Source organism: Anabrus simplex, chromosome 2 (assembly GCF_040414725.1).
Source record: "Anabrus simplex isolate iqAnaSimp1 chromosome 2, ASM4041472v1, whole genome shotgun sequence".
Taxonomy (NCBI): domain Eukaryota; kingdom Metazoa; phylum Arthropoda; class Insecta; order Orthoptera; family Tettigoniidae; genus Anabrus; species Anabrus simplex.
Genome location: NC_090266.1, coordinates 739,661,769 through 739,679,571, shown reverse-complemented (window position 1 = coordinate 739,679,571; position 17,803 = coordinate 739,661,769). Strand labels below are relative to the sequence as shown.

General features: G+C 39.8%; 1 protein-coding gene across 2 annotated transcripts in view; it reads right to left on the bottom strand.

Moving 5' to 3' along the window:
- Positions 1–17,803, bottom strand: part of LOC136864423 (uncharacterized) — a 995,241-nt gene that overhangs the window by 871,614 nt on the left and 105,824 nt on the right. For both annotated transcript variants that reach the window (XM_067141399.2, XM_067141400.2), the window contains exon 3: positions 1,541–1,636. In XM_067141399.2, the coding sequence (XP_066997500.2) occupies positions 1,541–1,636 (96 nt within the window). The remainder of the gene's footprint in view (positions 1–1,540; positions 1,637–17,803) is intronic.

Below are 17,803 nucleotides of genomic sequence, written 5' to 3'. Positions count from 1 at the left end.
AGAATCGTTTGCAAGATGTGCTTACTGTGCATTAGTATCATCCGGGATGCTGGCAGAGAAATATCGACGTCAAGACGACCTCGCGAGTTTGTTGGACTGCAGAACAAAATATTGGTAAGGGCATCTAATTAACCTGGCATATTTCAGTGGCAAACAACCCTCTATCCCTCTTGTTACTTCACTATGCCTCAGGCCCTCTGCCATACAGAGCAGTGACAGTGAAATCTAGCTGGTAATCTGTGTATATATGGTGTCTGTATCAGCGCGTGCATGCGTAGCCAGTTTGGGCCGGAACTAGGGAGGAAGCGGCGAAGACCGACGGTACCATCTCAGCATTCTCCAGAAGTTCAACAGGCAAAACCACTTCTAGGACGATCGAGAACGAGATTTTTCCTCAATTATATTACGTGGATATTACATCCCGTTTCGTTCCCTCAAATCACTCTCAATTCGTGGTGAACCCGGATCAACTGTACAAGAAGTTATCATGCTCACCCCTCGACCACAATGGCGGAATTATTAATTCATGAAAAGAAGTATAAACCCCAGGTCGCAACAGCCCCAAAGGACCATGGCCTACCAAGCGACCGCTGCTCAGCCCGAAAGCCTACAGATTACGAGGTGTCGTGTGGTTAGCACGACGGATCCTCTCGGCCGTTATTCTTGGCTTTCTAGACCGGGGCCGCTATCTCACCGTCAGATAGATCCTCAATTTTAATCACGTAGGCTGAGTGGACATAGAACCAGCCCTCATATGCAGGTAAAAATCCCTGACCTGGCCGGGAATCGAACCCGGGGCCTGCAGGTAAGAGCCAAGCACGCTACCCCTGCACAGCGGGACCGGCGAAAAGACGTATACTCACGGAAAATTGTCACGCGAGCAACCACTTTGAAATTGTTGTGTAGAGCTGCATCAAGTGTCCTATATCTTGAGTGTCTTAACTGAAGCTCTCCTTTGTTCCGACAACACATATACACGCCATGTATATTTAAGCGCATGATAACGTGACCGAAGTTCATTTCGTCGCCTGGCACACAAGACAGAGACAGCTTCTACTTTGGCAGGAGAGAACATTAACAGTTCTCTCATACAATCCACTACTAGAGCTTCGAAAATATTCTGAAGCCGAACATTTCTTCCTAAATAAGCAAGAAGATGACTCACATACATCGATATGAGTGGTATACAAAGTGTAACAATAAGACAGGCCAAACTTTGCGTCGTGATGAGGATGAAATGATGATGAAGACAACACACAAAGCCCCCTTGTCAGCGGAATTAACCAATTAGGGTTAAAATTCCCGACCCTGCAGGGAATCGAACCTGGGACCACTGTGACTAAAGGCCAGCACGCTAACAATTTAGCCATGGAGTCGGACTATCCATCAGCGACCACCGCCCATAGCTCTGCTGGTTGCCACGAAGGGTCCACAATTAGCGCAGCCTACGCCTATGCAGATGAACACGGGAAATGAATCCGAAACACACCACCCTTCACTTCCTTTCCTGATTGTTTTCTCTGAAAGGTAAAATGGTTACCTGGGTGAAGCAGCGGCACGAGTCTTGTCACCTCCATCCCCTTGCAGTGCTTGGTCCACTTTTCCTTGCCCAACACCTCGACGCCCGCTGGATGCCCTGCAACACACACACACACAGCCTATGTCAACAGCTGTCTACAAATTACAGTATTAACTTCTATACTGATAAGCATCTTCAAGATGTTCTACTTCCTTAGTTACACCCTTGAAGTGCACGTACCGTATGTCAAATGCAGAGATTCCTCTAAGATCAAGTCTCGAGAAAGCAACAGGTTCGTTACGGCACTAGTACAGTACAGTGGTTCACTTTTATCAATGGTAAAATAGTATAAATCACTCTTAACCACACAGTGTGATGTGTAGAAGTACTGAGCGTTCAGTCCCACAAGTACGCAAGTACAAGTAAGCAATTCGCACCTCCGTAGGTGTGTGTGCCTACCGAAATATTTTGTAGTTTATCTCAACATCTGTGCGTGCAGCATATTTCGGAAGCCATTGTGCGTCTTCTTTCCCCGACCCTGCAGTTCCCATAGTCACCTGTTCCACTGGAATGCTGGAATGTAATCTGATTTTAATCCCCAAAAAATGTCCTGCACACATTTTCAAATAACTGCAGTCACACGTACTGAATCAAGCATTATAAAATCATAGGATATAACAAAAAGCAACCAAAAGATGGAGGCGTTATATTAGCTGCTGGCTTCCCACCAAGAATGCTGAGGCTCAAATACCACTCCATCCTGGGTTGATATGTTCATGTGAAAAAGAACGTAGCGTCAGGGAGGGCAACCGGCCTTAAACCGAGCCTGGGAGGATCCACAGGCTCAGCGAGCCCATAAATGCCTGGGATAGTTTGAAGAAAGTTAGGCTGAACTGACAACCAAATGATGTTCAAGTTATAATCTAAACTATGATTAAAGGACAATACACCGCTGAAACGAGAAAATCGCTTTATAAACTAGGCAAATTATTTTCGTACGTTTGTTTGGATGATGTTTCAATTAAAGACTTTTAACATTAAGCTACATCGTTCTAAAACATCTAAGTGAAAAATATTTGATACATTGATTGTACAAATTACGTTCCTTTAACACTGTCTAGCCCTACTTACTCAATATACTCTTTGTTACCGGAGCATAATCTTGGGCCCAAATACACACATAACACCAAATGCACTTCACATATTGAGAACACAACCATGACAATTGAAAGGACAAACCTATCACTTATACCTTATGTTATGAAACATGCCAATATGGTTATGAGTACCACGAGTACCGGGCGAGTTGGCCGTGCGGTTAGGGCATCCGGGAGATAGTGGTTTCGAACCCCACTGTCGGCAGTCCTGAAAATGGTTTTCCGTGGTTTCCCATTGTTACACCAGCAAATGGTGGGGCTGTACCATGGCTGCTTCCTTCCGACTCCTAGCCCTTTCCTATCCCATCGTCGCCATACAACCTATCTGTGTCGGTGCGACGTAAATCAAAATTGTAGTAGCCTACCTTGAGCTTCCATGCATGTTTGGATTTCGTCTATAACCGAGTCAACGAATCACTATTATTTTGGTGGAATCTCATTCAAAGTGTGTAGATCGGAGAGTAGCACTGCAGAAATTAATTACAACATTTCATTCTAATTACGATCTACTTGTTCAATGAAACTACGAACCAGGGAGCTGGTGGAAAAACGTACACTTTCAATTATGGAGAGGTTCTCACGCAACGCTGCCGTGTAAGGACGTGTGTTCTCATGTCACTTCGAAAAAATGGAAAAACCTTCAATTTGATCACTTAAATACAGCCGTGCAGTCTTTCTTCCCTAAGTAAACATCAACAGAAACGACACATTATGCCCAAAATCCAATGATATAATGCTTAACATCGGCTAAGTGGAACCCCGGGCCATGACCGAATGGACTTCATTCTTCTTCTTCTTCTTCTTCTTCGTCTTCTTCTTCTTCTTCTTCTTATTATTATTATTATTATTATTATTATTATTATTATTATTATTATTATTATTATTATTCTGCCCTCAGTTACCTAGGATGGGCATCTTGTATGGAGTTAGCCCAGTTTTGCGGCCGGATGCCTTTCCTGACGACAATCTTATGTGGAGGGATGCATTCATTATTGCGCGCTTTTGTGATGTATGAAAATGAAGTTATGTATTGAGACAAACACAAGCATCCAATCCCCGAGCTACAGGAATTAACCAGATGCTGTCAAAATTCCCGGCTCGGCCGGGAATCGAAACCTGGGGCCCACTGAACCGAACATCACCTTTCAGCGAAGAACCAGGACACTGAATGGTCACGTCAGTATTCTGGTTAAACATGGCGGTTTCGAATATTCTTCCTCTGCACATTTGCACTGTAGTACTGAAACGTGTTCTAGAAGATACCAGCTTGTATTTCAATATTAATTATTGATCATGAGGGCAAAGCGGTTTCTCCTTTCCTTTAATTATATTCAGAAACACTAAGCTCTCCTTGGTAAGAGATTGGTAATTGCTATTTTTTTTCCTTGCGAAGTTATCCTTTCCATAAAATCAGAAAATCGGGCTTCAACGAATTATGAAATACTAAATGTTTTTTAACTGCACTTCGATATTTTAAAAGAAATCGTTCCTAGGTTCAATGGCTAATTGTGAAAGTTGTATAACTGGGTAACAAGGACGAACAGGCGTGTACAAAAGGCTTTCCAATGATCAATTCGTAAGTTCCGTATGTTGCAGGATCGCGTATTATTAAAATCCAGTTAAAAATTTATAATAGGTCCAATCCATGTTTACTTCTTAGGAAGTTTCATGAACGAAACATCCCATGGAAGTTTGTGACGGTAGCAGTTATTCTTGGATCAAACTAATTAAGTTGTGTTGTCATTAGAGAAGGTTTGCGGCGCTTCACGCAGTGGACACCTGCAGCTGTCACAGTGTATGGGTAGGAAAGACCAGAATATCCTCGCATTGTAAATAATTTCTTCCCAGAAACTCTTCCTAGGAAGACGACTTCAACAAGAATGTCGTTTCTGAAGACTTATTTTTCAACATATTTATTTCTCCAGAGGGATTATGCTGCTTAACGTCGTGCTAACAGTGACAGGTTCCCTGAGCTCACAACCCGTGCAGCCCAGATGCCCACAGATGAATATGAAACGTGTTCCGCTTACTTCGGCTATGTTTCCATCCTTCATATTTCTCACCTGGCCTTTCATAAAATACTTTTTTGTTTTTTAGAATTTGCTTTACGTCGTACCGACACAGATAGGTCTTATGGAGGCGATGGGATAGGAAAGGGCTAGGCGTGCGAAGGAAGCGACCGTGGTCTTAATTACGGTACAGCCCCAGCATTTTCCTGGTGTGAAAATTGGAAACCACAGAAAAACATCTTCACGGCTGCCGACAATGAGGTTCGAACCCAATATCTCCCGAATGCAAGCTGCGCGGCCACTTGCTCGGTAAATACTGTTTTCTCTTACGACCCCGACTGCTTAGTATCGACACTTAGCCGCTAGCTTTCCACCTGGACGTCCGATTGGGTTGCTCATAGGTGCGGGAGGTCTGTCACAAATTTTTCAGTTAATTTCTTCTCTTGTTTTGGAATTCCTGTATCGTTTTTAAAAATACTTGTTTAGATGTTGTATGTAATTCACTGCCAATGGTAAATCACCATTAATACGGTACATGCAAAGAAAAATACAGTATTCCTCGTCGGGGATAGCTGTATACAACAGGGGAAGTTAAAAATAAAATATGTAAGCTCATTTTATCCTAAGATAAATAATGTGAAAATTGGAATAGCATTACGTACATTACTATCAACGTGATGCTCTTACCGTGCGGTATCCCTTGTTCTAAGGCAACTAGCACTTGTAAATTTTCTCTCCCATCTTACACAGGAGGTACGGGACCCGGCACGCCTCTCGACCAGCTGGCTTCTGGAGTGAGATTTTCAGTAGAGATTTGTGTAATACAAAAATATCGGTTGTGTAAATGTTATTTTTATACATTAAATTAAAATTAAATAGTTCCCTTTATTATTAATACAGTACCGTTAAATTATATTTCATTTCCAATTAATAATTTTTTGAAAGTAACTAATAGCAGACAATATAGCCTACAACTCAAAAAATGGCAACCAAAATCTTTCAAGTAGGCAACGGAAGCGAAAACAGGCAAAAAAGGGAACATAATAACTGGTACCACCGTTCCCAAACGTATTAGTTTGACACTTCGCTATAACCTCCGGGCTCTACTGATGATCGCCGGGATGAGTGACTTAGGACGGTTGAGGCTCTGGCCTTCTGATCCCAACTTGTTCGATCCTTGCTCAGTACGGTGGTATTTGAAGGTGCTCAAATACGTCAGACCGGGCGAGTTGGCCGTGCGTGTAGAGGCGCGCGGCTGTGAGCTTGCATCCGGGAGATCGTGGGTTCGAGCCCCACTGTCGGCAGCCCTGAAGATGGTTTTCCGTGGTTTCCCATTTTCACACCAGGCAAATGCTGGGGCTGTACCTTAATTAAGGCCACGGCCGCTTCCTTCCAACTCCTAGGCCTTTCCCATCCCATCGTCGCCATAAGACCTATCTGTGTCGGTGCGACGTAAAGCAAATAGCAAATACGTCAGCTCGTGTCGGTAGATTTACTGGCACGTAAATGAGCGCCTGCGGGACTAAATTCCGGCACCCCGGCGTCTCCGAAAGCCGTAATAGGTGTAGTTAGTGTGACGTAAAGCCAATTATTATTATTATTATTATTATTATTATTATTATTATTATTATTATTATTATTATTATTATTTACTGATGAGCAACTGAATCAGAGGTACCTGGGACCTGGCTAGTAGCGTGTAGCGCCCCTTTCACCCTGGTGATGGCAGTGACGAGGCGCGGCATGGACTCTACAAGATATCATCGTTCTTTGGGAGCCATTCTGATCCATGACTGCTACACAGCCTCCCATAATGCAAAGAGATTGTTTGGAGTAGTGTCCAGGGCGAACTGATTCTCGATAACATCTCCTATAAAAAGGTCACAATATTTGTCACGCAAATCATAATAAAATATAGTGTAGTTGATAGTTACACAGTAGGCCTAAATAGCCTAGACGGCCCCATAGACGGTCAGCCTTAGTGTCCGTCTTACCTGCCCAGTTGTAAGATGACAGGTATATATAAGCTGGAATACGGATAAGGGCACAGGCGCTTGGTTTTGCTGTCAGACTGGTGATCAGTTTTCGCGAGTCGTTAGAGGAACTTTCCATTTACACCGCTGCAGCATTAGCCCTGAGATCAAAAGAAAAGGGCTAGAGCAAAATGGGTAAAAGCTTGGTTACTTAAACGAGATGATCTGTCGCATACCAATTCAATGAACCGGGTGACGGGTGCAATGAATTGAGGATGGACAGTGAAACGTACAAATTTACACTTTCTTCGCTGGGTAGCGCCCCATATCTGAAAGACTGACAGTCCAATGAGACGGGCAATAACACCGCAAGAACGACTGAACGTCCCACTTAGTTTCCTAGCAACTGGAAGAAGTTACGAAGATCTGAAATTGTCCGCTGCAGTTTCAGGCCAATCTTCGGAAGTAATTATTCCCGAGACCTGCGCTGCAATATACTGTGAAAGATGCTCAAGGAACAGTATCTCGAAGTAAAGTAGAATTTATTTATAAGTTATTTTACAAGGTGAAAACCTAAATGTCATGTTCCTTTAGAATGTACCTAAATTGTAATGTAAATTTACAGTACAATAAAAAAATTATGCTATATGATTTCTCCCACTTTTCTTTTTGAACCATAGGGATGCGCACAGTAACAGTTCATAAACAACATTTTGTTTTTATCCCCGTACTCTTTACTTCTCATTTCCCACAAGCACGGATTAGAACAGTATGACTGGACGAATTCGCTCGAGGTATGATCTCAAGTCCGACGTTGTGTCCTACGAGAAAAATGCAGTTTTTTTAGGTTACCAGACTGCGCCCATTCAGACAAGACTAAATGTTACAAAATTAAAATACAAGACCATTATTATAAGAGTAATTGAGTCCTTTTGATTCCTTCCTTTTCGGATAAACGCGAAAACAAACACACAACACATAAAACAAAAACACACTAAAAGGAGTCAAAACTGATTACTGTAGGTCTTATAGAATCTTGGAGAAGTCTTCTTCGTGAACAGTCGAGATTTTCTTCTGAAGACGCGAAGCACAGTTCTCTGCGAAACGTAAAGAATTTCACTTATTTTCTTGACACGGCATAAGCCCAAAATGCCTATATCATGTCTACAACACATATAAAAGTTCATGCGTTTGCTTGTTTGATCTGGCCAGTAAAGATGTAAGTCTTGTTGGTAATGAGTAGGGCTCGGATGTTTAGGAAAAGTCATATTTTTTCTTTGTCTCTATTTCCTTGCCTGATTGGATTTTGGTGCAAATCAGGTGATTATCGTCACAATTAAGTGATTTTTTATTTGTCACATAAATGCATATTTTGGTTATTTTTGTCATAAAGTCATATTCTGAACTATTTTCGTAGAAACGTCATATATTGGTCATATTTTGACGGTCTGGCGACAGCTGTAACTGTGCAAAATCATCGTCAACTTTCCGAACGAGAACTAGTATTCACAAAACTGATTTTCCGTATCACATCTGTACTTAATAGAAGTGGAATACTCTGCCTCTTCTATCAAGATTGCGCAGGAATTGTTTTCCAACAGTTTGTCCAACAGTAAGTCGAACTTTGGAATTATATCGAGTGCAATTACACGTTTAGAATCTGCTGGTTTAGAAATTCATGCAAGTATTGAAATTGTGAGAAATGTTGAACTTTCAGTACAACAATCATATGGAATAGTTGGCGTCAGTGTAAATCGGCAACTTCGAAACGTGCTTAATCGAAGTGACGGTTTTCGCTGTGTGGTCAAGATAAATGATGTTCAAGGAGGAGAAGGTACCAGTACATTTCAAGATGAGTGCATACTCGACAGCACTGATTTAATATTATTTAAATATACACCAATAACGTCTTGTGACGTAAAAAGGAGCTTCTCTTCTTATAAGAATGTGTTAAGTGATAATCGGAGGTCTTCCGCGCCTGATGCTTTGAAGATGAAAATTGTCATATACTTCAATACCACCCGCGGAGAAGAATGAAAAAGTTATGTGACTTTGCACTATTTGCCCTGCCACCCTACCATAATGTTTCGAAAGACATCTACTTAATTCGTTTCGTGGTTCTCAATTTAAACTTCAGCGCATTTGAGTAATATTAGAGTAGTCTGGGCTTAAACGTTCCAAAATATATTTTTTTTAATAGATTGATTTCTAGTTTTCTCGTATTTCAAACCACCAACGAAGGGTGCAAACATGTTTTGTCTTTCCAGATGTTGCGTGATCTGATAATATTAGCGAACTTAGTACTTTATAGATATGTATTGACACATGTTTGATAAGTGAATCGAGGACAATAGACTGTGAATAACTGCTAAACATGTATATTCAGAAAATTAATATGAAAGTAAGAATAAAGAATTTACTTAACAAATATAATTGCCGTTTCGATTTATAACTTATTTTATAATGGCCATATTTAGATTAATCACTTTTGGGTCATATTTTGTAATTTTTACGTCATATTTCGCCACTTTTGAAGTCATATTTCGTCACTTTTGAGGTCATATTTGCTTGCTTATTTGGGCTATTTTTAGGTCTTAAACATCCGAGCCCTAGTAATGAGTAATCCAGTGAGATGAGTTCCTTCAGTAAAGCAGTAGATGGGTCAAAATGGTGGATGACCGGGCGAGTTGGCCGTGCGGTTAGCTGTGAGCGTGCATCCGGGAGATAGTGGGTTTGAATCCCACTGTCGGCAGCCCTGAAGATGGTTTTCCGTGGTTTCCCATTTTCACACCAGGCAAATGCTGGGGCTGTACCTCAATTAAGGCCATGGTCGCTTCCTTCCAACTCCTAGGCCTTTCCTATCCCATCGTCGCCATAAGACCTATCTGTGTCGGTGCGACGTAAAGCCACTAGCAAATAAATAGACTTAATACGTCTGTCTTTAATACATACTTGATACAATTACGATCGTCAGAACGGTGGGGACCTGAAATATATATCCAATTGGGGGGGGGATCAGGTGAAGGACGTTCTTGAATAAAATGAGGATCTCCACTCGATGCAGAGCGTCTATTTCATTTACAAACCTTGAAAACTTGTCCATAACGATAACAATTATAACACTGAATGGCATTCTGAATATATGGTTCTCAGTAACACGCATGTTGTAAATGTAAACATACTGAGATAGAGTGCGGCCTTGAAATAGAATTCGTACTAACTGCCTGGGAACAAGATCAGTCTGTCTGTCACGAACTATTTTCCGCTGAAAACGGTGGAGTTCCAAAATATTAACATCAGATTGTATTTCTGATTGTAGCTCGTCCTCAGAAATGGATGTGTCAACCCCACGCAAAAGGCCACGTTTGAAAGTTAAAGTTTAGGAATATACAATTTAGAGACTGTGACCGACACTTTGAAAGTTTATTAGCACTATGAGTATTTGTAAATGATATTTGCACACGGTTACGCACCCTATTTAGAATATTTGATATATCTGAACTAATGTGAAGAGCGAATGAGTTTTCTCACAGCCACAAGATGTAATCGACCGAGGTTTTGAGGAGTCTCACTTGATATCATCAATGCCATAGTAAAAACAGCATGCACTAAAATGTTCTGGAGGCTGAATTTGTCCCAATAGGGGTGGAGCTGGATGTATGGCTGGCTGGGCAACTTTGTATGTTCAATGGAACCAGATGTTCTCCGTTGGGGAAGCACTTCGTGAGACCCATAGTTAGGTAATTGCGATGGCCAGTTTCTTGGCACTAACACTTTCGTCCCAATAATCGTCAGTCATATCAGGAAGGCAACGCGTCCGCAAAACTGGATGTTGCAGCTGAGGTTCAATCGTATTCAAAATGTCATTTCCACCTGAGAAACATTATCCCGAATTAAATCGCTCGTAGCCGATAACAAATCACCAGATCCACCTGATGTGGCTGGCATTGTTCGATTTAAAGGGAGGAAGCTTCCTGTTGTCCGTTAATCACAGTGAGACACTAGCTAAATAAACTAGCACTAGTGTAAGGTACGGCGTATTTCACTGTTTGTATTCAAATCACTCGAAGTCAAGCAAGATATCACTCTACAGCAGCGCGCCGTGTACACAGTAAACAAGCGCACAGGACGAGAGCTAAGCGCGAACTGGAAGTGCGCAGTTAGAGCAACTGGTTAGAACTAATGCTAAGGCTGAAGACCGCACACACGCTTCAACTTGCTCGCCGACTTACCTGTACACCCGGCGGCAGATTTACTTCGAGTCAAGCAAGAAGGCCGGGCGCACATTGGAACGCGGGCGAAGCAGCTGACGTAGAGGAGCGCAGAGCAGATAGCAGATTTTTGTAATCCACGCAATTCATTGCATCATCGCACGTCGAGATGCAGGTCAGGGCAGAACAGGACAGGACATTTCTGCACCTACTTCCGCCTACCTAACGCAGTGTTCGGAACACAGTTTCCTCCGCACGTGTCACGTAGTTTATTCAGAAATAGAGGGGAAAATTACCACAGCCGTTCGGTCTCACCATGTTTTGTACTATGTGAACCATGTGAACTACAATTAGGGAATTCGATCCCGGCCCTTATTTCTAATCCCGAAACTTGGTCGGTCCCGGGATCCCGGGATTGAAGGTTACAAATAAAAATAAGAAAATCTTATAGAAATCAGCTGTTTAATCAGCAAAACGAAACTTAGACAAAATCAACATATTTTACGGTATACACGTAGGTGATCTAATCGCTCTAACTAATCAGACTAACCAGATTTAAAATCATTCAGTCTCTATGTTAAAATTATTATTTTCCAAGAATCAGTGAGATCTCTCCAAACTTACATAATTTTTTAAAAAACCCTTATGTAACAAACTATGCAAATAAACTTTGGAAATTAACAACAATCTCTCTGAACATAGACTAAATAGAAGACTATCATATAACAATAAGTAGGTAGAAAGTTTCTTAGCAAAAAGTATTTAAAAATAACATCAATCAGTCACATTTCTCGTAAATATAAAGCAAACTAATTTAAACATTCCAATTTGAATTGCGAAAATACGATCTGAGAAATAACAACGCGTCCAGTGTCTCATCACTCACCACCACGCCTGCTTCTCAATTTGTTGCACATGTAACGCGTTCAGGTTCGATGGAAGTTGGAGGAATCGTTAGTAAATACTTATAAGCCTGCTCTAGGTTATAGCCCCGAACAGAATTTGAAGACCGTACAGGTTCATTTTCTTCTTAACAATTCTGGAAAATTCATTTTCATTTAATGCTTCAGGAGAGATAATTTTCATGCTCTTCTATTTCCAGCTGAAGCTTTTCTTTGAGCGTCAAATCACTTTTTTCTGTATTTGTAGGCTCGACTTGCATATTTTGCTCTTCCTCTTTGTCATTTTTTACCATTTAATCTCTCAATTAAAGAAACAATCTGGGTTTTTTATCAGGACTTTACTCGGACTTGAAAATGTAGGCCTACTGTTTATTTCATCATCGAACACCAACGCCACATTGTCACTATACAGCTTTTGTAGGTAGCATAATACGTCACTCAACTCATTTCTTCGGCGATCTTTCATGCGTTTTTGTAAATGTATCTTGAATTTAAAAGCCAACTCGGAGCTATTATCATTTAACTGCTTAAAAGGAAACTTAGGGCAGCATCAGCTGTGCACAAATTCGCATCAGTGCGACAGAGTGCTTCTACAGTTAATTTGACTGGAGCCAAGACTTTAATGATTTCATCGATGAGGTCGAAATCGGACTCTTCCAACTGCACTGGTATCATTCTTCAAGGACGTTCTTTTGAAAATAAGAACCACACTGCGAACTTTTCTTTATTACATCCTTGATGTTCTGGTCATTCACGCAGTTATTCTGCAAACTTAAAAAAAATGATGTCAATCCGGAAAATCCCGGGATCCGGAAAAAATAATCCGGAAAACTACGGGATTGAAAAGCGGTCGGGTCCGAATCCTCTAACTACAATGCAATTTTTAATGCTAATGTTCCGTTATATATGTATGTAAGTGTGTATGTACACGCATCACGAAAATATGGCAGAATAGAATTTAACCAAAAATCCGTATGTAAAATAGGGGAGTAAGGCACTACAGTCTAGGCCAGGGATGGCGAAGCTATGACACGCGTGCCAGAGCGGTGACACGCGAGCACGACTTCTGTGGCACGTCATACAACATACTAACATATTTTAATGTTTTTAACATAGGTCGAAAATCTGGCAACATAGCATCTTTTAACATATCGCTCAATTTCTAATGCCTTTTTCTTACAAACATAATTAGGTTAAAGTAAAAATATACCTTATTCTTAGAATGTACCTGCTTTTAAATCCGGCTCAATGGCTAAATGGTTAGCGTGCTGGTCTTTGACCACAGGGGTCCCGGGTTCGATTCCCAGCAGGGTCGGGAATTTTAACCATAATTGGTTAATTTCGCTGGCACGGGGGCTCGGTGTATGTGTCGTCTTCGTTATCATTTTCATCCTCATCACGACGCGCAGGCCGCCTGCGGGCGTCGAATCAAAAGACCTGCATCTGGCGAGCCGAACTTATCCTCGGACACTCCCGGCACAAAAAGCCATATGCCATTTCATTTTACCTGCTTTTAAATGTAATTTTCATTTATGATTGCAAAATAAAATCATGAAACATTAAGACAAATGGATTTATATTAAATGCAATCTAATACCCAAATGAAATCAAATGATGATTTTAAAAGAAAAGAACCGATGGTACACTAGACAGCAAAACGTAAGGAACAAGGCCTTAATTGACACGCTACTCGGTGAAGGTTTGCCATCCCTGGTCTAGGCTATAAATCATTTTATTCACGCTGGGTAAAATGGTAGTTTAGGGGAAGGCCTAAAATTCAATTCACAACTATCTTCGTATCAATCGTGGCCCAAGTTCTCGCAATCTATATCTATATATATAAAATAACTTGTCCTGACTGACTGACTGACTGACTGACTGACTGATTCATCATCGCCGAGCTAAAACTACTGGACATAAAGAAATGAAATTTTGGGGATATATTCATATTAAGATGTAGGTGCTCGCTAAGAGAGGATTTTTTGATATTCCATCGCTAAGAGGGTGAAAAGGGGGGTGAAATTTTAAAAAAAGTGTATCTATATCTCAAAACTTTAAAAGTTTACAGATGTAAAAATTGGTATTTAGAATCTTCTTTTAAAATAAGGATACACGTATTTTTTTGTTTTCTGAAAACCCCAATAGGAGGGGTGAAAAAGGGTGAAAATGCGGAAAAATGGTTGAATGCCTTCAATCAGGATACCGGTACTTATATCTCAGAAACCGAAGATATTACAGACCTGAAAATTGGTACTTTTGATCTCTTTTAAAAATAAAGAAACACGTATTTTTTTGTTTTTGGAAAATCCAATTAATGGGAGGGTGAAAAGGGGGTGAATGTTTAAAATGAGTGAATCTATATCTCCAAACTTTTAAAGTTTGCAGATGTAAAAATTGGTATTTAGAATCTTCATTAAAAATAAAGAAACACGTATTTTTTTGTTTTCGGAAAATCGCAATAGGAGTGAAAAGGGGTGGAAAAAGGGTTGAATGCCTTTAATGAGGCTACTTATATCTCAGAAACTGAAGATATTACAGACCTGAAAATCGGTGTTTGGGATCTCCTTTAAAAATAAAGAAACACGTATTTTTTGTTTCTGGAAAATCCAATCAAGGGAGGGGGTGAAAAGGGGGTAATATTTTAAAATGAGTGTATCTATATCTCAAAACTTTTAAAGGTTATAGATGTGAAAATTGGTATTTAGAATCTCCTTTAAAAATAAAGAAACACGTATATTTTGTTTTCGGAAAATCCTAATAAGAAGGGAAGAAAAGGTTGAAGAAGGGGTCGAATGCTTTTCATGAGTCTACTTATATTTCAGAACCTGAAGATATTACAGACTTGAAAATTGGTATTTGGGATCTACTTTAAAAGTAAGGAAACACGTATTTTTTCGTTTTTAGAAAATCCAAATATTGGGGGTGAAAAGGGGGGATGAATTTTTTAAAATAAGTGTGTCTACATCTTAAAATTTTAAAATTTGCAGATGTAAAAATTGGTAGTTAGAATCTCCTCTAAAAATAAAGGAGCACATATTTTTTTGTTTCCTGTAAATCCCAATAGGAGGGGTGTAAAAGGGTGAAAAATGGATTGAATGCCTTTAATGAGGATACATATATCTCAGAAACGAAAGATATTACAGAACTGAAAATTTGTATAGGGGATCTCCTTTAAAAATAAAGAAACACGTATTTTTTAGTTTTTGGAAAATCCAATTAATGGCGGTTAAACAGGAGTGACAAATTGGGGTGAATTTTTTGAAAGACGATATCTACAGAATATCTTGGAAACGTTAAATGTTACAGGCGTAAAACGTGGGTGTTTGGAATCTCCTGTAAATGTAAAGAAACATAGGTGATTTGTTTTTGGAAACTCCACTTAAGGGGAACTAAAAAGGGGTGAAATTTTAAAATGAGAATTTTTACAGTATATCTAAAAAAACTTAACATGTTACAGAAGTGAAAAATGGTATTTTTTTATCTCTATTAAACATAAATAAACGTGTATTTTTAGTTTTCAGAAATACCACTTGGGAGAAGGGGGGGAGTAAAAGTGACTGAAAATGGTGTAGAATTCTTTTAATTAGGCTACTGATATCTCAAAAATGAAGATGTTACAGACTTACAGACGTGAAATTTGTTATTTGCAATCTGCTTTAAAAGTAAAGAAACACGTATACTCGGAAAATCCAATGAAGGGGGGGTGGGTGGGTGAAAGAATTGAAAAATTAATTGACTTAATTGTATGAGAATACATACATCTAATAAAAACTAAAGTTGTTACAGACGTGAAAATTCGTATTTGGATCTCCTTTAAAACAAAGAAAAACGCGTTTTGGGGGGGGGGGGGCATCTTGGAGAGCGAGAGTGTAAAGGAGTTGAATTCCTTTCATGAGGACACATAAATCAAAAACTGAAGAAGTTAGAGTCGTGATAATTGGTATTTAGAAGATCGTTTACTATTAAAGAAACAAGTATTTTTTGCGGTAAAATTCACTTAGGGGGGGGGGGGTAGTGTGAAATGAAGTGAAAAAAGTAAATTACTTTTATGGGGATACTTATATCTCAAAACTGAAGGTAATAGACGTGAACATTGGTGTTTGGAATCTCCTTTAAACATAAAGAAGAAAGCCCTTTTAATTTTTTTTGGCGGGGGGTGGCGGTAAATAAACTTAACGGCGATGGGGTGTAGAAGGAGGTGAGACCAACTGATTTTACTGTTCTTAATGTACTTATAGGGATCCTTCGTTGCTCAGGCGGCAGCGCGCCGGCCTCTCACAGCTGGGTTCCGTGGTTCAAATCCAGGTCACTCCATGTGACATTCGTGCTGGACAAAACGGGGGCGGGACAGGTTTTTCTCCGGATACTCCGGTTTTCCCTGTCATCAGCCATTCCAGCAACATATAATAATAATAATAATAATAATAATAATAATAATGTTCCGGGCCGTCGTCAAATGTGCGGACCGCGCTGGAAACGGCTGCTGGACGGGTAATGACTAAGAATGCAGTCCGGCCGCGGGTTCAGTGCCGCCAAGGCACCCAATAAGACACCACGCCGGATCTCCTGAAGGATTTTATCCATATTAAAAATGATTATAGGAAAAGATGGCATAGAGTTACGGACCCAACTGACCGGGAGGAATACCTGAGCCTAGCCCGGGAAGTACGAAATCGATTGCTGGAAAGGAAGATTGACAAAATGGGAGGAAACGTGCCGTAATCTAATAAAAAACGAGTCAGATCGGGAATTTTAGTGGATTCTCGCAGAAAACGAGTTAGATCGCGAATTTCAGCGGATTATATATCTAAAACAATAAGCATTCAATTATAAATTTCAGTATAATACCGTAGCGAAGCACGGGTATCTTGCTAGTATATATATAAAGTAGCTTGTCCTGACTGACTGACTGATTCATCATCGCCGAGCCAAAACTACTGGACGTAACGAAATGATATTTTGGGGATATATTCATATTAAGATGTAGGTGCTCGCTAAGAGAGGATTTTTGGATATTCCTTCGCTAAGGGGGTGAAAAGAGGGGTGAAATTTTAAAATGAGTGTGTCTATATCTCAAAAGTATAAAAGTTTACAGATGTAAAAATTGGTATTTAGAATCCTCTTTAAAAATAAGGAAACACGTATTTTTTTTGTTTTCAGAAAATCCCAATAGGAGGGGTGAAAAGGGGTGAAAATGGGGAAAATGGGTTGAATGCCCTTAATTAGTATACCAGTACTTATATCTTAGAAACTGAAGATATTACAGACCTGAAAATTGGTGTTTGGGATCTCCTTTAAAAATAAAGAAACACGTATTTTTTGTTTTTGGAAAATCCAAAAAATGGGGGGGTGAAAAGGGGGTGATTTTTTAAAATGAGTGTATCTATATCTCAAAACTGTTACAGTTTATAGACGTAAAAATTGGTATTTAGAATCTCCTTTAAAAATAAAGAAACACGTATTCTTTTGTTTTCGGAAAATCCCAATTGGAAGGGTGTAAAAGGGTGAATAATTAGTTGAATGCATTTAATGAGGATACATATATCTCAGAAACGGAAGATATTACAGAACTGAAAATTTGTATATGGGATCTCCTTTAAAAATAAAGTAACACGTATTTTTTTAGTTTTTGGAAAATCCTATTAATGGCGGTTAAACAGAAGTGACAAATTGGGGTGAAATTTTGAAAGATTATCTTGGAAACGTAAAATGTTACAGACGTAAAAAGTGGGTGTTTGGAATCTCCTGTAAATGTAAAGAAACATAGGTGATTCGTTTTTGGAAACTCCACTTAAGGGGAACCCAAAATGGGTGAAATTTTAAAATGAGAATTTTTACAGTATATCTAAAAAAACTTAACATGTTACAGAAGTGAAAAATGGTATTTTTATCTCTATTAAACATAAAGAAACGTGTATTTTTAATTTTCGGAAATACCACTTGGGTGGAGGGGGGTGAAAGTGACTGAAAATGGTGTTGAATTCTTCTAATTAGGCTACTGATATCTTAAAAATGAAGATGTTACAGACGTG